At 39.4% G+C, this 18663-nt stretch overlaps 1 protein-coding gene across 1 annotated transcript in view; it reads left to right on the forward strand.

Moving 5' to 3' along the window:
• Positions 1-18663, forward strand: part of LOC126474703 (ketohexokinase-like) — a 59629-nt gene that overhangs the window by 31812 nt on the left and 9154 nt on the right. The window contains exons 2-4 of the mRNA XM_050102180.1: positions 7470-7589; positions 9585-9792; positions 9926-10155. Coding sequence (XP_049958137.1) covers positions 7470-7589; positions 9585-9792; positions 9926-10155 — 558 coding nt within the window. The remainder of the gene's footprint in view (positions 1-7469; positions 7590-9584; positions 9793-9925; positions 10156-18663) is intronic.

The raw sequence follows: 18663 nt of genomic DNA on the forward strand, positions 1-18663 counted from the left end.
ACTGTGCCATCATCAGTGGGTTTTCGTTTTCATTTATTCTGTAATGTGAATATATTTGTAAATGATTATAAAATTATGTGGATGTTTAGTTCAAACAATAGATCGTTTCTTTTTGTAAATACCTTTACATTTGGTGTGCATGAATTTTCCGTATCACTTGTGTGTTAATTACTACAGGTAGCTTGTCATCTGCAACCAAACTATGTTGATGAGAAAGTTTTTTGCTGGGAGTTAAACTATCTTCTAGAATGTAATTTAGTTTGTCGCGATGTTTTCGCGCCTATATTCGTTTTTACTTACGTTTTCGTGTGGCAAGCACTTTCGTTCTCCGAATCATGGTGAGGTGTTGTGATGCACACGTAAGTATAACGAGTATTTTCCACAAATAACGTAGTAAAACACTATTCATTTCACCAAAGCTACCTGTAGTGGAACAGTGGTGCCGAAATATGTTTGGGTACTGAGAAAAAACGATGTTTTGCATAACTGGCGGAACTCACATCCAACAATCATTCCCTTTTCTATCACCAGTTTCTATTTCAGATGGCTGAGATACTTCTTCCATAAATTTAATTTAACATATCGTCTGCGTTAGAGTTTTATGGATCATGTTTGCTCGATTTGCTTTAACACCAAATTCTCTAACGACTTTATCAGTTGTTCCTCTGTCTACCGAAACAAATGCTTGTTTGACATTAATAAATGACACTGTTATAGGTTTGCTGGTTAACATTCTGTGGCGAATTATTGACTTTAAGTTAAAAATTTGTTCTGTGCAGAATCTCTCCTTTTGAAAACCTCCCTGGTATTCACCCAATCATTTGTCTAAAGTTTCTATAACTCTACCCATGAGAATCATTGATAATGTTCTGTATGCCACTGGCAGAAGTGACACACCTCTGTAATTGGTGACGTTTTGTTTGTCTCTCTTTTTATGTAGCGTGTGGGTTAACACTAGTTCCACTCTTCTGGAATCTTTTCAGTTTTCCAAATGTTCTCAAAAAGGATTTGTAGATATTTTATAGTCTTTGATTCTGACCTTTTCAGTACCTCTGCTATAATGGATTCTACACCGCTTGTTTTTGTGTGACTTGATGGCTTCATGAATTTCTGGCTCTGTTGGTGGGAAATCTTCCTCCAGATTATATGATATTGCTGGAAATTCGAATCTAACTTTTGGAACTGGACAGTTTAGGAGCCAGTCAAAAAATTTCTTGTATTTCCAGAACCTGAGTTTTTCAAAGGTTCTTTTGATTTTTCGGATTTATTTCGTGTCTTTTCTTTGTTGTCTGAATTCTTCTAAACGGTGTTCTTTTTTTGAACATCTCCATTTCTCCATTTTGAGCTCTTTGTTCTAGTGCTTTTTCACACCCTTCATTCCACCATGTCTTCTTTTTACTCTTGGCCAATCCTAAAATTTTCTCTGCTTCTATAGTAATTTGTAACTGGAACTCAGACCAGTCACCTTTCTTTTGCTATCTCAAATTCCTCTCTGACTTTTTCTGTGTTGTCTATTGTAATATTAATTATTGTAGAGTTATAGCTGATTACTTTCTTGGTTATATTTTTTGTTTTAGATGGAAGAAATCGTGTTTTAATCTTAGAGAGATAATGATCTGAATCAAATCCCTCAATGCTTATTACTTTGGCATTCACAATTTCCTTGATGTTCATTTTAGATATGGCAATTTGATCTGGCAGAAATTCTCATAGGTTTGGATTTGCAGGTCTCCAGGTTTTGGCTTTTCTTGGTAGGCTGCAAAAGTGTGCGGGCATCAGTTTTAAGTGGTACATTTTACACATGTTGCTCATTTTTCATCATTTTTGTTTGTTATTAAGTTTTCTAGACATTCGCCTAAATATTCTTAAGTTTCTTTTACGTCCCAACTTGCACATTGAAGTCGCCAGAAAATATTTCAACGTCTTTTTAGATATGTTGGTGATTTCAGACTCCATTAAATTCCAAACTGATCTATTTTCTGCAGATTTCTTCTTGCAGTTTGTTGTTAATATGGACATTCTTTCTGATTTTAAAGTAAATTCTGTTTTCTATGTACGACTTTTTTTTTCTTTTTGCTTGTGTGAAATGCTGTCCCAAATACTTCGATGTTTTTCATTATTCTTACCGCAGGTTTCCCTTTATAAATTCTTTATTTTATTTTACTTTGTTTCTCTTTATTTATTTGCGTTTTACAGGATAACAGTTTTAGATAGGAATTCGTCCATGGAATAGATGGAGTTGTAGAGGACAGCTCTTTAGACTTTAGAATAGCTTTAAAAGTTGCTTTTGTACGTTAGACATTTTATGTTATTGGGAAAATGATCAAAGATCTTTTTTCTGAATACTGTACTCCTTTCTGAGCCACTGATAGCTTTAATAATATGTAATGAAAGTCGTCATTCATGCTAGTGCTACAGGTATGGATGTCATTGTTCTTCTCTAACCGTGACGGATTATTTGTGACAAATTTCATTAGCGGTTGCGTGTATTGTATCAGTGCAGTTAAAATACCTGGCTGCTTGAAGAGGTACCAACATAATGTCTGTAGATGCACACCATATATTGTTTCTGTTCGCTTTTATGCAATCGCTACTTTTTTGTAAGTGGTAAGTTACCCAAGAAAATTATTTCATAAGCATTATTGAGTGGAAATATGCAAAATATGTCAGTACTTTAAATCGTTGGTTTCCATGATTGGCCATTATATGAAGAGCAAAAGTATGTGAACTGAAGTATTGTGACGACCTTATTAATACGTCTCTTCCAGTTCAATTTTTCATTGATATGTACACTCTGACGTCCCATACTATAATTACTGATTCAAATGAATTATTTAAATTCTATCTCTGCTGGTCGTCAGGACAGGTACGTCATTCTTCATAACAGCATAACAGCTCAAAATCATATCAACTAAAACCACTAAAAATAAACGCAAAATATATCTATTTAAAATAGCAGATAAAAATTCGCTTGATACCTTCCTAAGAGAGAGTCTCCATTCCTTCCACGCTAATCACGTAAGTGTAGGCCAGATATGGCTCAAATTTAAAGATACAGTATCGACAGCAATAGACAGATTCATACCGCATAAGTTAATAAGAGACGGGACTGATCCACCCTGGTACACTAAACACGTAGAACACTGTTGCAGATGCAACGAAAAAAGCATGCCAAATTCAGAAGAACGCAAAATCCCCAAGACTGGCTAAGTTTTACAGAAGCTCGAAATAAAGTGCGGGCGTCAATGCGAGATGCTTTTAATAGTTCCCACAATGAAACATTGTTTCAAAATAGGGTAGAAAACCCAAAGAGATTCTGGTCGTATGTGAAGTACACCAGTGGCAAAAAACAGTCAATACCGTAACTGCGCGATAGCGAAGGAAATGGTATCGATGATGGTGCCACTAAAGCGGAGTTACTAAATACAGTTTTCCGTAATTCCATCACGAAAGAAGATGAAAGTATACAGCTTAGGTGTTGCGAAACAATTCAAATCACTTAAGAAAGGCAAGTCTTCTGGTCCATATGGTATACCAATCAGGTTGCTTTCAGAGTATGCAGACATAATAGTGCCTTTCTTAGAAATCATATACAACTGCTCACCTGACGAAAGGTCTGTTCCTAAAGAGTGGAAAGTAGGACAAAAAAATGGTTCAAATGGCTCTGAGCACTATGCGACTTAACTTCTGAGGTCATCAGTCGCCTAGAACTTAGAACTAATTAAACCTAACTAACCTAAGGATATCACACACATCCATGCCCGAGGCAGGATTCGAACCTGCGACCGTAGCGGTCTCGCGGTTCCAGACTGAAGCGCCTAGAACCGCTCGGCCACACCGGTCGGCAGTAGGACAAGTCACACCAATATTCAAGAAAGGAAATAAGAGTAACCGATTGAATTACAGACCCGTACCACTGACCTCAATTTGAAGTACGGTTTTGGAACATATACTCTACTCGAACATTATGAATCACCTTGAAGAAAATGACTTATTGATACATAACCAACACGGATTCAGAAAATATCGTTCTTGTGCAACACAGATAGCTCTTTATTCCCATGAAGTAATGAGTATTGTCGACAAGGGATCTCAGATCGATTCTATATTCCTAGATTTCCAGAAGGCTTTTGACACCGTTCCTCACAAGCGACTATTAATCAAATTGCATGCAAATGGAGTATCGTCTCAGTTGTGTGGCTGGATTCGTGATTTCCTCTCAGAGATGTCACAGTTCGTAGTGGTAGACGGTAAATCACCGAGTAGAACAGAAGTGATATCTGGCGTTACGCAAGGTAGTGTCATAGGCCCTCTGCTGTTCCTGATTTACATAAATTATCTAGGTGATAATCTGAGCAGCCCCCTTAGATTGTTTGCAGATGATGCTGTAATTTACCGTCTAGTAAAATCATCAGACGATCAATTACAATTACATAATGATCTAGAGAGAATTTCTGTATGGTGCGAAAAGTGGCAATTGGCACTAAACAAAGAAAAGTGCGAGGTCATCCACATGGGTGCTAAAAGAAATCCGATAAATTTTGGGTATACGATAAATCGCACAAATCTAAGGGCTGTCAATTCGACTAAATACCTAGGAATTACAATTACGAGCAACTTAAATTATAAAGACCACGTAGATAATATTGTGGGGAAGGCGAAAGAAAGACTGCACTTTGTTGGTAGAAAACTTTAGAAGATGCGACAAAGCCAATAAAGAGACAGCCTACATTACACTTGTCCGTCCTCTGCTGGAATATTGCTGCGCTGTGTGGGATCCTTACCAGGTAGGATTGACAGAGGACATCGAAAAAGTGCAAAGAAGGGCAGCCCGTTTCGTGTTATCGCGCAATAGGGGTGAGTGTCACTGATATGATACTCGAGTTGGGGTGGCAGTCACTGAAACAAAGGCGGTTTTCTTTGTGGTGAGATCTATTTACGAAATTTCAATCACCAACTTTCTCTTCCAAATGCGAAAATATTTTGTTGACACCCACCTAAGTAGAGAGAAATGATCATCATAATAAAATAAGAGCAATCAGAGCTCGAACGGAAAGATTTAGGTGTTCCTTTTTCCCACGCGCCATTCGAGAGTGGAATGGTTGATAAGTAGTATGAAAATGGTTCAATGAACCCTCTGCCAGGCACTCAAGTGTGTATTGGTGAGTAACCATGTAGATATAGATGTAGATGTAGCATACTGAGCAAACACGGTGGTTCATTGTTTCTCGTGGTTGGCATCTAGGGGTCTTCTTTCTCGCTTCGCTGTAGAATATTGGTAAAATATTTGAATTTGTGGAGGTTCACAGATATGATCTTGCTGTATCAATTCTAATCAAAACAATGAACACGTTTCAGTTTGGACTTTGTTGATATATTTTTGAAATAATTTCACAAATTTTAAATAACATTTTTTCTTGTGTCTCAAAGCTTTAAAAGATACCTTTTAGCATAGTTATTTACAAATAATGGGCGACACTCGCCCAACTTTGACCGCATGCAGCCATACACAACGTCTTTTGGCAAACTACTCCACAGCAACTCGCTTACGTTTTCCGCCACTGAGAATCCCTAGATTGTTAAATACGTAGATAACTACACATTAGACACAGATTGTTAAATTTCTCCATGCTCACATACCTCTCTGACATGTACATTTATCACAATAATCAAGATAATTTTTCTTTTTATAAAAAATAGTTACAAAATTTATAGCAATTAAAAATGTGTATCGCAAAATGCTTGATAAAACACCTTGAATCGGAAATTACACTTGGTACATGGAACATGATGTAGTCAGATCAGTTTCATAACAACACCCAAAAATTCACAGCATTCCACCCAATTTCCTGACGCCTGCTCATGTGCTAGAACAATTATTGGTGAGCTATATTTGTTGTAGACAACTGAATGTAGTGTGTGTTTTTTCTCAATTTTTTTCTGAGAACCACTTAATAATTCTTTGGAAAACGTTATTTACAATCTCTTTTGTTACTTTCTCTGTAGTGGGTTTTGTTATAACATTAATATTGTCTGCAAAAAGTACCAATTCTGGCTACTGAATGTTAAATGGAAGTTTATACAATACACAAGAAATAGAAGTGGACCTAAGATTTAACCCTGTGGGACTCCCTTTGTGACTCCTCCTCAGTCACTAAAATTTGCTACTCTTTCAATATTGTTTAAATTATTTAACACAACTTTTTGAATTCTGTTTGTTAAGTATTATTCATACCACCTTTGTGTAGAGCAATCAGTTACATAAAACTTAAGTTTCTCTAAGAGAGTGATATGATCTGCACATTCAAACGCCCTGGAGAGATAAAAAAATATCAACTGGCAATATTTTATTATGTATGACTTGTGCTGTTTGAGGGATGAATACATAAATAGCATGCTAAGTCTAACAACCATTCTGGAATGCGAACTGTGATGTGCTAAGTAAACTGTTTCTACTTAAGTGATAGATTATTCTTGAGTACTTTACTTCTTCGAATATTTTGGAAAACAATATCAATAAGGGAACTATATGATAGTTGTTTAAGTCTTTATAGTCACTTTTTATGAAGAGGTTTAATAATTGCATATTTGAACCTGCCTGGAAAACTTTCCTGTAAAAGTGATGCATATATTGCTAAGGACATTACTTTTTACGTTGGAACAAATATTCAGAATTCTGTTTGAAATTTCATCAACACCAATCGAGCTTTTAGAATGAAATTTTCGCTCTGTAGTGGAGTGTGCGCTTATATGAAACTTCCTAGCAGATTAAAACTGTGTGCCGGACCGAGATTCGAACTCGGGAACTTTGCCTTTCGCAAGCAAGTGCTCTACCGTCTGAGCCACCTAGGCATGACTCACGACCCTTCCTCACGCCTTAAATTCTACAGTCCCTCGTCTCCTACCTTCCAAGCTTCACAGAAGCTCTCCTGGAGACCCTGCAGAACTAGCGCTCCTGGAGGAATGAGGCCCCTATGTTCTCTGTCACTGGCTAAGCTTGGCGCTAGGTTTCACAATGCTAGTGACCTGATATTCTAAACCTAGCTTTTCCTGTAGCCCTTGGCTCACACCTCTCCCGTGACTACTACCTACCTGCAGGACACCTTTCTCTTTGTGGAATGAAAGATTCATTTAGTCAGTTTCTGGTTGTCTCGGTGAGAAACCAGAAACAAAAAAAATATTATATTTCCTTGTCAGTTTTCGTCTACATTTTTTACCGCTGTTACTCAATACACACCCAAAGTAAAATTCTGAATTTATGTCTGTTGTGTAATCAGTATAAATACTGGAGTAAAGAGCATCATCCTAGCAAGCACGCATGCTCAGTCTGTAGAAATTTCGAAACAATCCTCACTTATTCCAGATGTTAATTACTACTTGAGTGGATGACTTACATGTACGTCTCACAATACAGAGACGCATTTCTTTCGCTGGTTCCTTGTATAGTATTTTTGTGAGTTTCTTGACAGGGTTGTAGCTCGGGAGCTGAGACCAGGAGGAAATGCTGCCAACGACTGCGCAGTTCTGGGTGAGCTGGGTGTTCAGTGCGACTTGGTTGGGACTCTCAGCATTAATTCACGATCCGGAAGGTACGTCCAATATACATAACTTTCTTATCAGTGTTTATATCACGTGTATCAGAAGTTTCGTCATTTTTATATGTAACTTCGTTGGTGTCATTAACATATAAAATTTCATAACACGTATATAAAGTAATAGAAAACCACAATAGTGATGAAATATCAGAACAATTGAATATGAGTAAATACACTATAATGTGTTTAAAATTTTTTAAGGAGCTACAAACTGGATAGTTTAAAAACTAGGTCTTACAGCCAGACGTAAGGTACTTGCCATTTGTCCCACCTCATCGCCTAATAATCGCTTGACGCTTTAACTGTCTTCCTCTAAAATGGAGAAAAATCGCCGTAAAGCCATAGACTGCCTTTTCCTTTCCAAGTTTGGTACACTCGTTGACTTTATGAGATTCTGTTATTTGTACAGCGCAAAGCACCTCACATGGGCCAGTCTTCTCGCTAGACGAGACAACAATCAGTCGGAGAGCAGAGCTGCTGTGATACACGCAGAGCAAGAATACCGAGAGCCTCAGTAGCTATAATTAACTACACGGTAGCCAAATAGCAGATTTTGCCGACAGCCAGTCGCTCACATACCTTACCTTTTTCTGATTTTCGAACTGACCTCCACAGCCAGTTATAGGACTTGCGGCTTAACGAGAAATTCGAACCACAGTGGAACTCATCATTTTTCACGGTAACAAATCACTACCAGGGAGGAGAGAAGCAATAAGTGACAAAAAATGTAAAGCTGGCTGAGGAATGATTTTTATTTATAATCTGACAGTCACCGACCTACTTGCCAATTTTTTAAATTTTTTATTATTATTATTATTTTTTTAAATTGATGTTGAGCTACTCTCAAACGTTCAAACCAAAATAGTGTCGAGAAACTGAGCACATTATTTCTGAGTATGTGCGAGAGAAAAGTCTTTTTTTTTTCGTCACAGAACTTGCACCCCTATACCTAAAAAACATTGTAAATGATTGAACTGATCTGCGAAAATTGCGGTCTGTTTCGTCACAAAGCTGCATGCCCTGGGCGGGGGTGTTCGGGCCGTCACTGGTATTAAACGGGAATCAAGCTGATTGAATAATAAAGGGGAATTTAGTGCTCGAACCTGGACAAAGCGATCACCATTAGTTAAAGAAGTATCCCATATGGAGGAATGCGGTAACTGTGGAAGTCCTGACAGTTGAGGGGAGACGTCTCAAGAGTATAACAATTGTAGTCTTCTGCGATTCATAAATAGATAAGTGGATTTGTTGCGTGTTATAATGCCGTGCGAAAGCTTTTTATTTTAATTCTTTGGTCGGATTTCCTTCCTGTCGCCACAAACCCATTAACCCCAGCTCTCCTGAAGAAGGAGCAAGGAGCAATGTGCGCCTCGATATGTAAATCGTGAACTCTTTGTTCTGTGTATGTTCGTATCATAGTTACCCGTGTGTTGTGATCCTGAGGTGGAGATAGGAAAGCAGCAAATGTGGAAAACGCCTAAAATCCACTGTCTGGCTGCCGGTGTGCAAGGTAGACGGTCATCAGTCTGACACTTCGATTCGATTCAGATGGAGCTTCGCTCCCTGTCACAAAAAAGGACGCTGCATGTTGTTACATCATACTATTGTAAGAGTAATTAAAGATACATTATTTCACAGTTCACACAACTGACACACTGCATAGAATCAACTTCGCAATGAGGCTGGTCGTTGGCGACGGTGAAGGGTTCATCGGGCTTAACTGCGCTATCCAATGGTGACAAACGGAATCAGTGGTACCCTCTGCCCATGGTTGTAAAGCGAGTGCTTTATCCTTTGACATGTCACGCCCCACTGTTCTTTAGCTACAGCGAACAATATAGGAATTGTAACTCTTGTGACTACCTTGTAACTTATCATTTACTCGGCGCTAGCATAACCTTGATTTTGTCCGCTTGATTAAGATGTTTACCCAGTGTCTTGTAATTGCTTATAATGTGTTCAGCTTTCCTCTCTTTATTTTGATTGCAGTTTTGTCAGACAGCAACTGGAATCATATGGTGTCAACCTGAAACTCTGTGAGATTGTAGAAGACAAAGAATTCCCTGTCTCGATTTGTATAATTAATAAGAGTAATGGCTCACGAACGATATTGCATCATAGCGGCGAATGGCCTTGGGTTTCGTATGAAGCTTTTCTTAAAATAGATTTGTCACAGTATGCTTGGATTCACCTTGAGGTACCGTAAACTAGGAGATATAACACAAAGTGCATTGTGTAAAGTTCATTAAGAGGAACTGAAAGACTTCGAACATTTTGTATTTTACATCTGTCTCTATGTACTTACAATTGTCTTTAATTTTTTTGTGCAGGCACGAAACTTCGACCATCTGAAGAAAGCGACAAAGAGGATTCTGGCTTGGAATTCCGGATATCGCAGACCTATCCCGATGTCAATAGATATGCAAGATTATGATGACCGGTGTCTAGATATGATGCCCACGGCCGATCTTATTATTGTCAGCAAAGATTTCGCGAGGACGCTCGGATATAAGTCAATGTCTGATACACTGGATGGCCTTTATGGATACCTCAAACCTGGGTAACCTACGTTATTCCAACAGATTTCTTCGGTATTTTAGTTTTCACTACGGAATTCTTGGGTGCACATTCGTTCAATGTGTTACATGTTCTCGGACAACTCGTTATCTTATTACTAACAGTCTTTGTTAGGGATTCGATACTTTATGTAGTTGTATGCAATTATGAACAACTGAATTACGAACAACTACCTAGTGTAGCGCCCACCTTCAATGTGGTATCGCAGGTATATAGTTCGCTTAGGGGACAGTGCACCATCTGAAATTTAAAAACCGGCTGAAGTTCTCATCGACGAAAGTTGAAAGATGTCAATCAATATCACCACGAATCACTGACTTAAATATGACGAAGAAAGAGATCGAAAGAAAGGAAAAAAACGTCGCGTCCTTCACAAGTAAGCGTCATGTTCTCGGTTCCCGGTTCTATCCCAATCACATCTTAAATTTTGAATAAAAATCGTCTACAATGTCTAGAATGTACTCTAGTCCACATTGTCAAAAGCTTTCTCTAACTTTACTATGCTATAAACATGGGTTTGCGTTTATTGAGCCTATCTTCAAGGAGAAGTCGTAGAGTCCTTATTGCCTCGCGTGATCCTACACTTCCCCGGAGCCCAAACTGGTCTTCCCCGAAATCGATTTATGCCAGTTTTTCGTGTCTTCTGTAAGTATTTTGCAACCGTGACTTATTAAACTGAAGGTTCGGTAGAATTCACATGAGGGCATTTCGGTTGTCTTATATATCTTGCGCTCCAGATGGAATAATTTTGTCACGATTGGCTCTCCCTAGGATTTCAATGCATGGACCTGTTTCTGCTGAGGTCTTTCAGTGCTCCGTCAGATTTTTCTCGCAGTTTCATGTCTCCCATCACATATTCATCTATTTTTCTCTTCTCTTTCTATAGTATTGTTCTCATTTCCTTTTATACATCCTCTGTATGTTCCCTTCAACTTTCATCCCTCTCTTCTTTGCTTAGCACTGGCTTACCATCTGAGCTCTTGATATTCATAAAGCTGCTTATCGTTTGTCTGAAGAGCTCTTCAACTTTCCTGTAGGGGGTATCTATGTTTCTCCTAGTTATACGTACTTCTAAAACCTTGCAGTTTTTCTCCAGCCTGTCCTGCTTAGCCAGTTTGCACTTTCTCTGCCAGTCTCTGTTTTTTGACGTCTACTTCTTTTGCTGCATTGTTATATTTTTTCCTTTCGGCAGTTAAATTCAATATCTCCTGCGTTATACAGGGATTTATATTAGACCTTGCCGTTTTACCTATGTATCATCTGCTGCCCTTCCTGCTTCATGTCTTAGAGCTATCCATTCGTCTTTTATTTTTCCGTTTTCCCCGTTTGAGTCCTACGTTGCCTGATGCGTAGTCTGAAACTCTCAGCAGCCTCTGGTTCCTTCATTTTGTCAAGGTCCTGCTTCTTTATTTCCTATCTTTTTGGAATTTCTTCAGTTTGAAACTACAGTGCATACTTTATGACCAGGGACCACATCTCTACCTGAAAATGTCTTACAGCTTAAAATCTGGTTTTAAAACTTGTGTCTTAGCATTATACAATCAACCTGAAACTTTCCAGTGTCCCCATGTCTCTTCCAGATATCCAGTCTTCTTACATTATTCCTAAAGCAAATGTTAATCATGATTAAATTATACACTGTGCAAAAATCTATCAGAAGTGTTCCTCTGTCATTCCTTTCCCACATTCCATGTTCGCCTACTATTTTTTCTTCTCTCCTTCTTCCTACTTTCGAATTCCAGTCACCCACCACAGTTAAATTTTTGTCCCCCTTAACTATGTTAATAATTACCTTTAATTCATCATACATTATTTCAATCTCTTCATCACCAAGTTAGCATATGAGCCTCTACTACTATCGTGGGTGTTGGCTTCGTGTCTGTCTCGGCTACGATGATGCTGTTATGATAGTTTTCGTAGTAGTTTACCGGCACCCCTATTTTCTTTTAGGCTTGCTCCTGCACTACTTTTATTTGGTTTTGTATTGATAATCCTGAAATTACCTGACGAGAAGTCCTGTTTTTCGCGGTTAACCATATGATAAACACTGAATAACCAACGAAATAATATCATTCTACGAATCGGAGCAAGGAAATGTGACAGATTTGAAGTTAGTAGTATGGCTAGAAAAACTGAAAATGTAAATGCTTAAACTAGAGTCAGTGAAGTGGAACGGAAAGAATATATGGATGTCTGATCATACGAATAGGCGATAACATCAACAGCTGTAGTAAATGGTATAATGGATGTGGGATTCATTATGAATAGGAAGGTAGGGTGTAGAGTGAGTTCCTGTGAACAGTGCAGTGATAGGGTTCTTCTCAATGAAGTCTACAGCAAATCAACGACAAAAACAATAGTTCAGTTAAAGACGCTGACACCACAAGCAGAAGATAAAGAGACAGACACAATGGGTAGTTCAGTATGTAATGGGAGATGATAATCTAACAATCATGAGGGATTAGAACACAGTCCTAGAGGAAGGAAAGTAAGAGAGTTATGGGCGAATATGTGCTTCGTAGTAGGAATGAGAGAGGAGAAAGACTAATCGAGTCACAAAAGGAGGAGGCAAACTTGGAAAAGTCCTGGAGACACAGAAAGATTCCAGCTGGATTCCATCATGGTCAGACAGAGATTCCGAAAACGGATATTGGATTGTAAGGCGTACCCAGGAGCAGATACTGACTCGGATCACAATTTAATGGCGATGAAGAGTAGACTGAAGTTTAAAAGAATATTCCAGAAGAATCAATGTGGAAAGAAGTAGGACACTGAAATATTGAAGAATGATAAGATGCGTTTCAAATGTTGTAGATACTACGATAACAAATACCACAGAATGCAGTTCAGTTGAAGAGGGATGGACATCTCGAGAAAGAGCAATCACAGAAGTTGGTCGGAAAACGTAGAAACAAGAAAGATAACTGCAACTAAACAGTGGGTAACAGAAGAAAAACTTCAGCTGATCGACTTAAGATAGAAATACGAAAATGTTCAGCGAAAGACAGGAATATAAGTCACCCAGGAATAAATCAATAGGAAGAGCAGGTAAGCTAAGGCGTAAATGTTGCAGGAAAATGAGAAGAAATCGAAAAAGAAAGGGTCATTGGAAGGACTGAGTCGGCATAAAAAAATTACAATAACCTTTAGTGAAACTAAAATAATGGGCGTCAACGTCAAGACTAAGAGCATAATGGGACTTGGGACTTCCACTGTTAGACGCAGGATATATATATATATATATATATATATATATATATATATATATATATATGTTTCAAAAATGACCGGTATATTTGAAACGGCAATAAAAACTAAACGAGCAGTGTTTACGTCCGACATCTCAGCGGCCCTATGTGGGCAGTCATTGTCATCCATAAACAGGAAGTCGGGACCTACCGCATCCCTAAACAGACTGACACGATCAACAATAATTCCTGCAACACCGCTGTGCAATAATGGTACGTCACACAAAGATATGCAGCAGTGTTAGGCCAATGTACATCATGCCTAACCTCACCATAATGCCTTGGCCATACCGGTGACTTGCAGGAACATTCTGTTGTGTGTACCGTGTTCCTTTCTCTCTCCACACTAACAAGTTGCCAGAATCATTTCCCATAGTGAAGCGGGATTCATTGAAGAACGTCACTGTGGACCACAGTTGCTGACCCAAAGCAACATGCTCCGGGCTTCCGAGCTTACAAACCAACCTGATTTAATCACTACGACATGGTTCTGCTGGAAACACTTGCACCGTCAGCGTGTAGAAGGTCTGCAGTGATCTGCTTAGGAGTGAAATGGCTGTTCCTTTTCACAACTAGGGCTACATATCGATCCTCTTGGGCTATGTTGACCTGTCTATGACCACCGGCAAACTTTTGCATAACATTTCCACCTTAAACGGCCTTTTTAATAGTGAGACGACATTTTTGGACACATCCATTATTGTGGCCACAGCAGTGACACTTCAACTGGCTTCGAGCCATCCAACTGCTCGCCCACGATCGCAAGCACTCAAATGATGTCTTGCAGACATGTTTCTGTACCACATGGAATGTCGCACTAATCAGTTCCACAACAACCTTCGTCAAACACTGTACTGCATGAACTGTCGAATGCGCACAGTGTTCTACCACAGGCTTCGCTGCAGTTAACACTTTTGCCCTCTACATTTCCTTTTACTAAACTACTGGCCATTAAAATTTCTACACCAAGAAGAAATGCAGAAGATAAACGGGTATTCATTGAACGAATATATTATACAAGGACTGACATGTGATTACATTTTCACGCAATTTGGGTGCATAGATCCTGAGAAATCAGTACCCAGAACAACCACCTCTGGCCGTAATAACGGCCTTGATACGCCTGGGCATTGAGTCAAACAGAGCTTTGATGGCGTGTCCAGGTACACGATACCACAGTTCATCATGAGTAGTGACTGGCGTATTGTGACGAGCCAGTTGCTCGGCCACCATTGACCAGACGTTTTCAAATGGTGAGAGATCTGGAGAATGTGCTGGTCAGGGCAGCAGTCGAACATTTTCTGTAACCAGAAAGGCCCGTACAGGACCTGAAACATGCGGTCGTGCATCATCCTGCTGAAATGTAGGGTTTCGCAGGGATCGAATGAAGGGTAGAGCCACGAGTCGTAACACATCTAAAATGTAACGTCCACTGTTCAAAGTGCCGTCAATGCGAACAAGAGGTGACCGAGACGTGTAACCAATGGCACGCCATACCATCACGCAGGGTGATAACGCCAGTATGGCGATGATGAATACACACTTCCAATGTGCGTTCACCGCGATGACGCCAAACACGGATGCGACCATCATGGTGCTGTAAACAGAACCTGGATTCATCCGAAAAAATGACGTTTTGCCATTCGTGCAACCAGGTTCGTCGTTGAGTACACCATGTAGGCGCTCCTGTCTGTGATGTAGCGTCAAGGGTAACCGCAGCCATGGTCTCCGAGCTGATAGTCCATGCTGCTGCAAACGTTGTCGAACTGTTCGTACAGATGGTTGTTGTCCCGCAAACGTCCCCATCTGTTGACTCAGGGATCGAGACGTGGCTGCACGATCCGTTACAGCCATGCGGATAAGATGGCTGTCATCTCGACTGCTAGTGATACGAGGCCGTTGGGATCCAGCGCGGCGTTCCATAGTCTGGTAATACTCGACCAACGCGAGCAGCAATGCCGCGATACGGTAAACCGCAATCGCGATAGACTACATTCCGACCTTTATCAAAGTCGGAAACGTGATGGTAAGCATCTCTCCTCCTGACACGAGGCATCACAACAATGTTTCACCAGGCATCGCCGGTCACTGCTGTTTGTGTATGAGACATCGGTTGGAAACTTTCCTCATATCAGCGGGTTGCAGGTGTCGCCACCGGCGCCAACCTTGTGTGAATGCTCTGAAAAGCTAATCATTTGCATATCACAGCATCTTCTTCCTGTCGGTTAAATTTCGCGTCTGTAGCACGTCATCTTCGTGATGTAGCAATTTTAACGGCCAGTAGTGTATCATTGGTCGGGTGTTCCGTAGCAATTGTAGATTGTTCCGTAGTGATTGGCAGTTATTTCTTAGCAAGTGTCAGTTGTTCATCAGCAACTGTCAAGCTATGTACAAGATGTATAAGAACCAAGAGGAAAAAATAAGAGTGGAAAGCCAAGAACTTAGTGATCGGATTAAAAAAGAGTAATAATTGATCCCTTTTATCGACCGCCTACTCAGATGATTCAGCTGCTAAAAAGTTCAAAGTAAACTTGAGTATCATATCAAATAGGTATCCAGTCATACAACTAGTGCTGGTGGTGACTTCAATCGACCCTCCTCATGTTGGCGAAAACATCTGTTTAATGTCGGTGATAGGCTAAAATCATCGTCGAAAATTGTACTGAATGCTTTCTCCAAAAATTATTTTGTGCAATTAATTCAGGAGTCCACAAGAAGTGTAAAAGGTTGCGAAAACATACTTGACTCTTCGCAACAAATAATTCTGAGCAAATAGCGAGAATCATGACGAATTCGGGAATTAGTGACCAAAAGTTCATTGTAGCAAAACTAAGAACTGTAACATCCATCTCCACCAAAAATAAACGCAAAATACATCTATTTAAAAAAGCAGTTTAAAAATTTGCGCCGGCCGAAGTGGCCGTGTGGTTAAAGGCGCTGCAGTCTGGAACCGCAAGACCGCTACGGTCGCAGGTTCGAATCCTGCCTCGGGCATGGATGTTTGTGATGTCCTTAGGTTAGTTAGGTTTAACTAGTTCTAAGTTCTAGGGGACTAATGACCTCAGCAGTTGAGTCCCATAGTGCTCAGAGCCATTTGAACCATTTTTTAAAAATTTGCTTACGCCTTCTAAGACAGAGAGGACACCAGATGTGGTTTAAATTCCAAGAAATATTATCGGCGGCAGTTGAGAGTTTCATTCCTAGTAAATTAATAAGAGACGGATCATATTATCCATGGTACACAAAACACGCCAGCAGACTGTTGGAGAAACAATGAAAAAGGCATACCAGATTTAAAGGAAAACAAAATCTCCAAGAATGGGGATGTTGAGCGTAAAGGCATACCAGGTTTAAAGGAAAACAAAATCTCCAAGAATGGGGATGTTGAGCACAAGCTCAGAGTTTTGTGCAGAACGCGAGATTCTTTAAATAGTTTCCACTATGTAATTCTATCTCTAAATAGGGAAGAAATTTCAAAGAGATTCTGATCGTAAGTAAAGTATACCAGCGGCAAGGCACAATCGATACTTTCATTGCGTGTTAGCGGTGGTAATCTTACTCATGACAGCGCCACTTAAGCGAAGTTATTAAGTATGGTTTTCCGAAATTTCTTCAACAAAAATAAAGTAAATATTCGAATCAAGAACAGCTGCTAACATGAGTAACAGAAGCAAATACCCTCGGTGTAGTGAGGCAGATGAATTCACTCAATAAAGATATATCTTCCGGACCAGATAGTATACAATTTTGGTTTCTTTCAGAGTATGCTGATGAAGTAGCTCAATTTTTAGAAATCAAATACAACCGCTCGCTCTACGAAAGATCCGTACGTAAAGACTGGAGAGTTGCACTAGTCACACGAATACACAACAAAGGCAATAGAGGTAATAATTTGAATTATAGACGCATATCGCTGACACTAAATTGCATTGAGATTTTTGGACATATGCTATGTTCGAACATTATGAATTACCTCGGGGAAAAACCGATCTATTGATACATAGCCCGAATTCAGAAATATCCTTGTTTGGTAACAACTATCTCTTTATTCACACGAATTAATCAGTGCTGTCGGAAAGGGATCTGAAATTGATTCAGTACTTCTAGATTTCCTGAAAGAGTCCGGCACTCTTCCTCGCAAACGATTTATAAACAATTTCCATGACTACGGGGTATCGTCTCAATTGTGCGATTAGATTCGTTATTTCCTGTTAGAAACGTTACAGTACGTAGTAACTGGCGGAAGGTCATAGAGTAAAACAGAAGTGATATACGAGATTATACAACGATGTGGTGTATGCCTCTGCTGTTGTTAATCTGTGTAAAAGATTGAGAAGAAAATCTGAGGAGCAGATATGCTGTCATTTACCGCCTGGTAAAGTCATCAGAAGATCAAAACAGATTGAAAAATGATTTAAACAAAATATTTGTGTGATACGCAAAATGGCAGTTGAGGTCCTCCACATGAGCGCAAAACAAATTTCGGTTACACGATAAATCAAACAAATTTAAAGTTTTGTTGATTCATCTAGATACCTAGGTATTGCAGTTACGAGCAGCTTAAATTGGAACACTCGCATAGAAAATGTTACTGGGAAGACGAACCAAAAACTGTTTTATTCGCAGAACACTTAGAAGATGAAACACATTTGCTAAAGAGACTGTAACTTGGGGAGTTTTGCTGCGCGGTATGGGATTCTTAGCAGACAGGACTGACGGGAGACATAGAAAGAGTTCAGAAAGGGCAGCTCGGTTTATATTATCCAGGAATAAGAGAGAGAGTGTCATGGATTATGATAAGCTAGTTGGGATAGCAATCATTAAAACAACGGCGTTTCTCATTGTGGTGAGATCTTTTCACGAAACTTCAGTCACCAACTTTCTTTTTCGAGTGTGAAAATACTTTGTTGACTCCCATTAACATGGGATGAAATGACCACTGTAATAAAATAAGAGTAATCAGAGCTGTTACGGAAAGAATTAAATTCTCGTTTTTCCCACATACTATTCGAGAGTAGAATGTTCCAAAAATAGTCAGGAAGTGGTTCTGCGAAACCTCTGCCGAGCTCTTAAGCGTGAAATGCAGAATAGTTACGGAGATGTGGATGTAAATGCAGTCTTTCGTAACTTTTCAACCTATACATCGAAGAAGCAATGACAGAAACGAAAGAAAACGACAAGAGTTTGATTAAATATCATCGTGAAAGGATACAAATAAGATTCGCGGACAACATTGCTTTCCT

This window comes from Schistocerca serialis, chromosome 4 (assembly GCF_023864345.2).
Source record: "Schistocerca serialis cubense isolate TAMUIC-IGC-003099 chromosome 4, iqSchSeri2.2, whole genome shotgun sequence".
Classification (NCBI taxonomy): Eukaryota; Metazoa; Arthropoda; class Insecta; order Orthoptera; family Acrididae; genus Schistocerca; species Schistocerca serialis.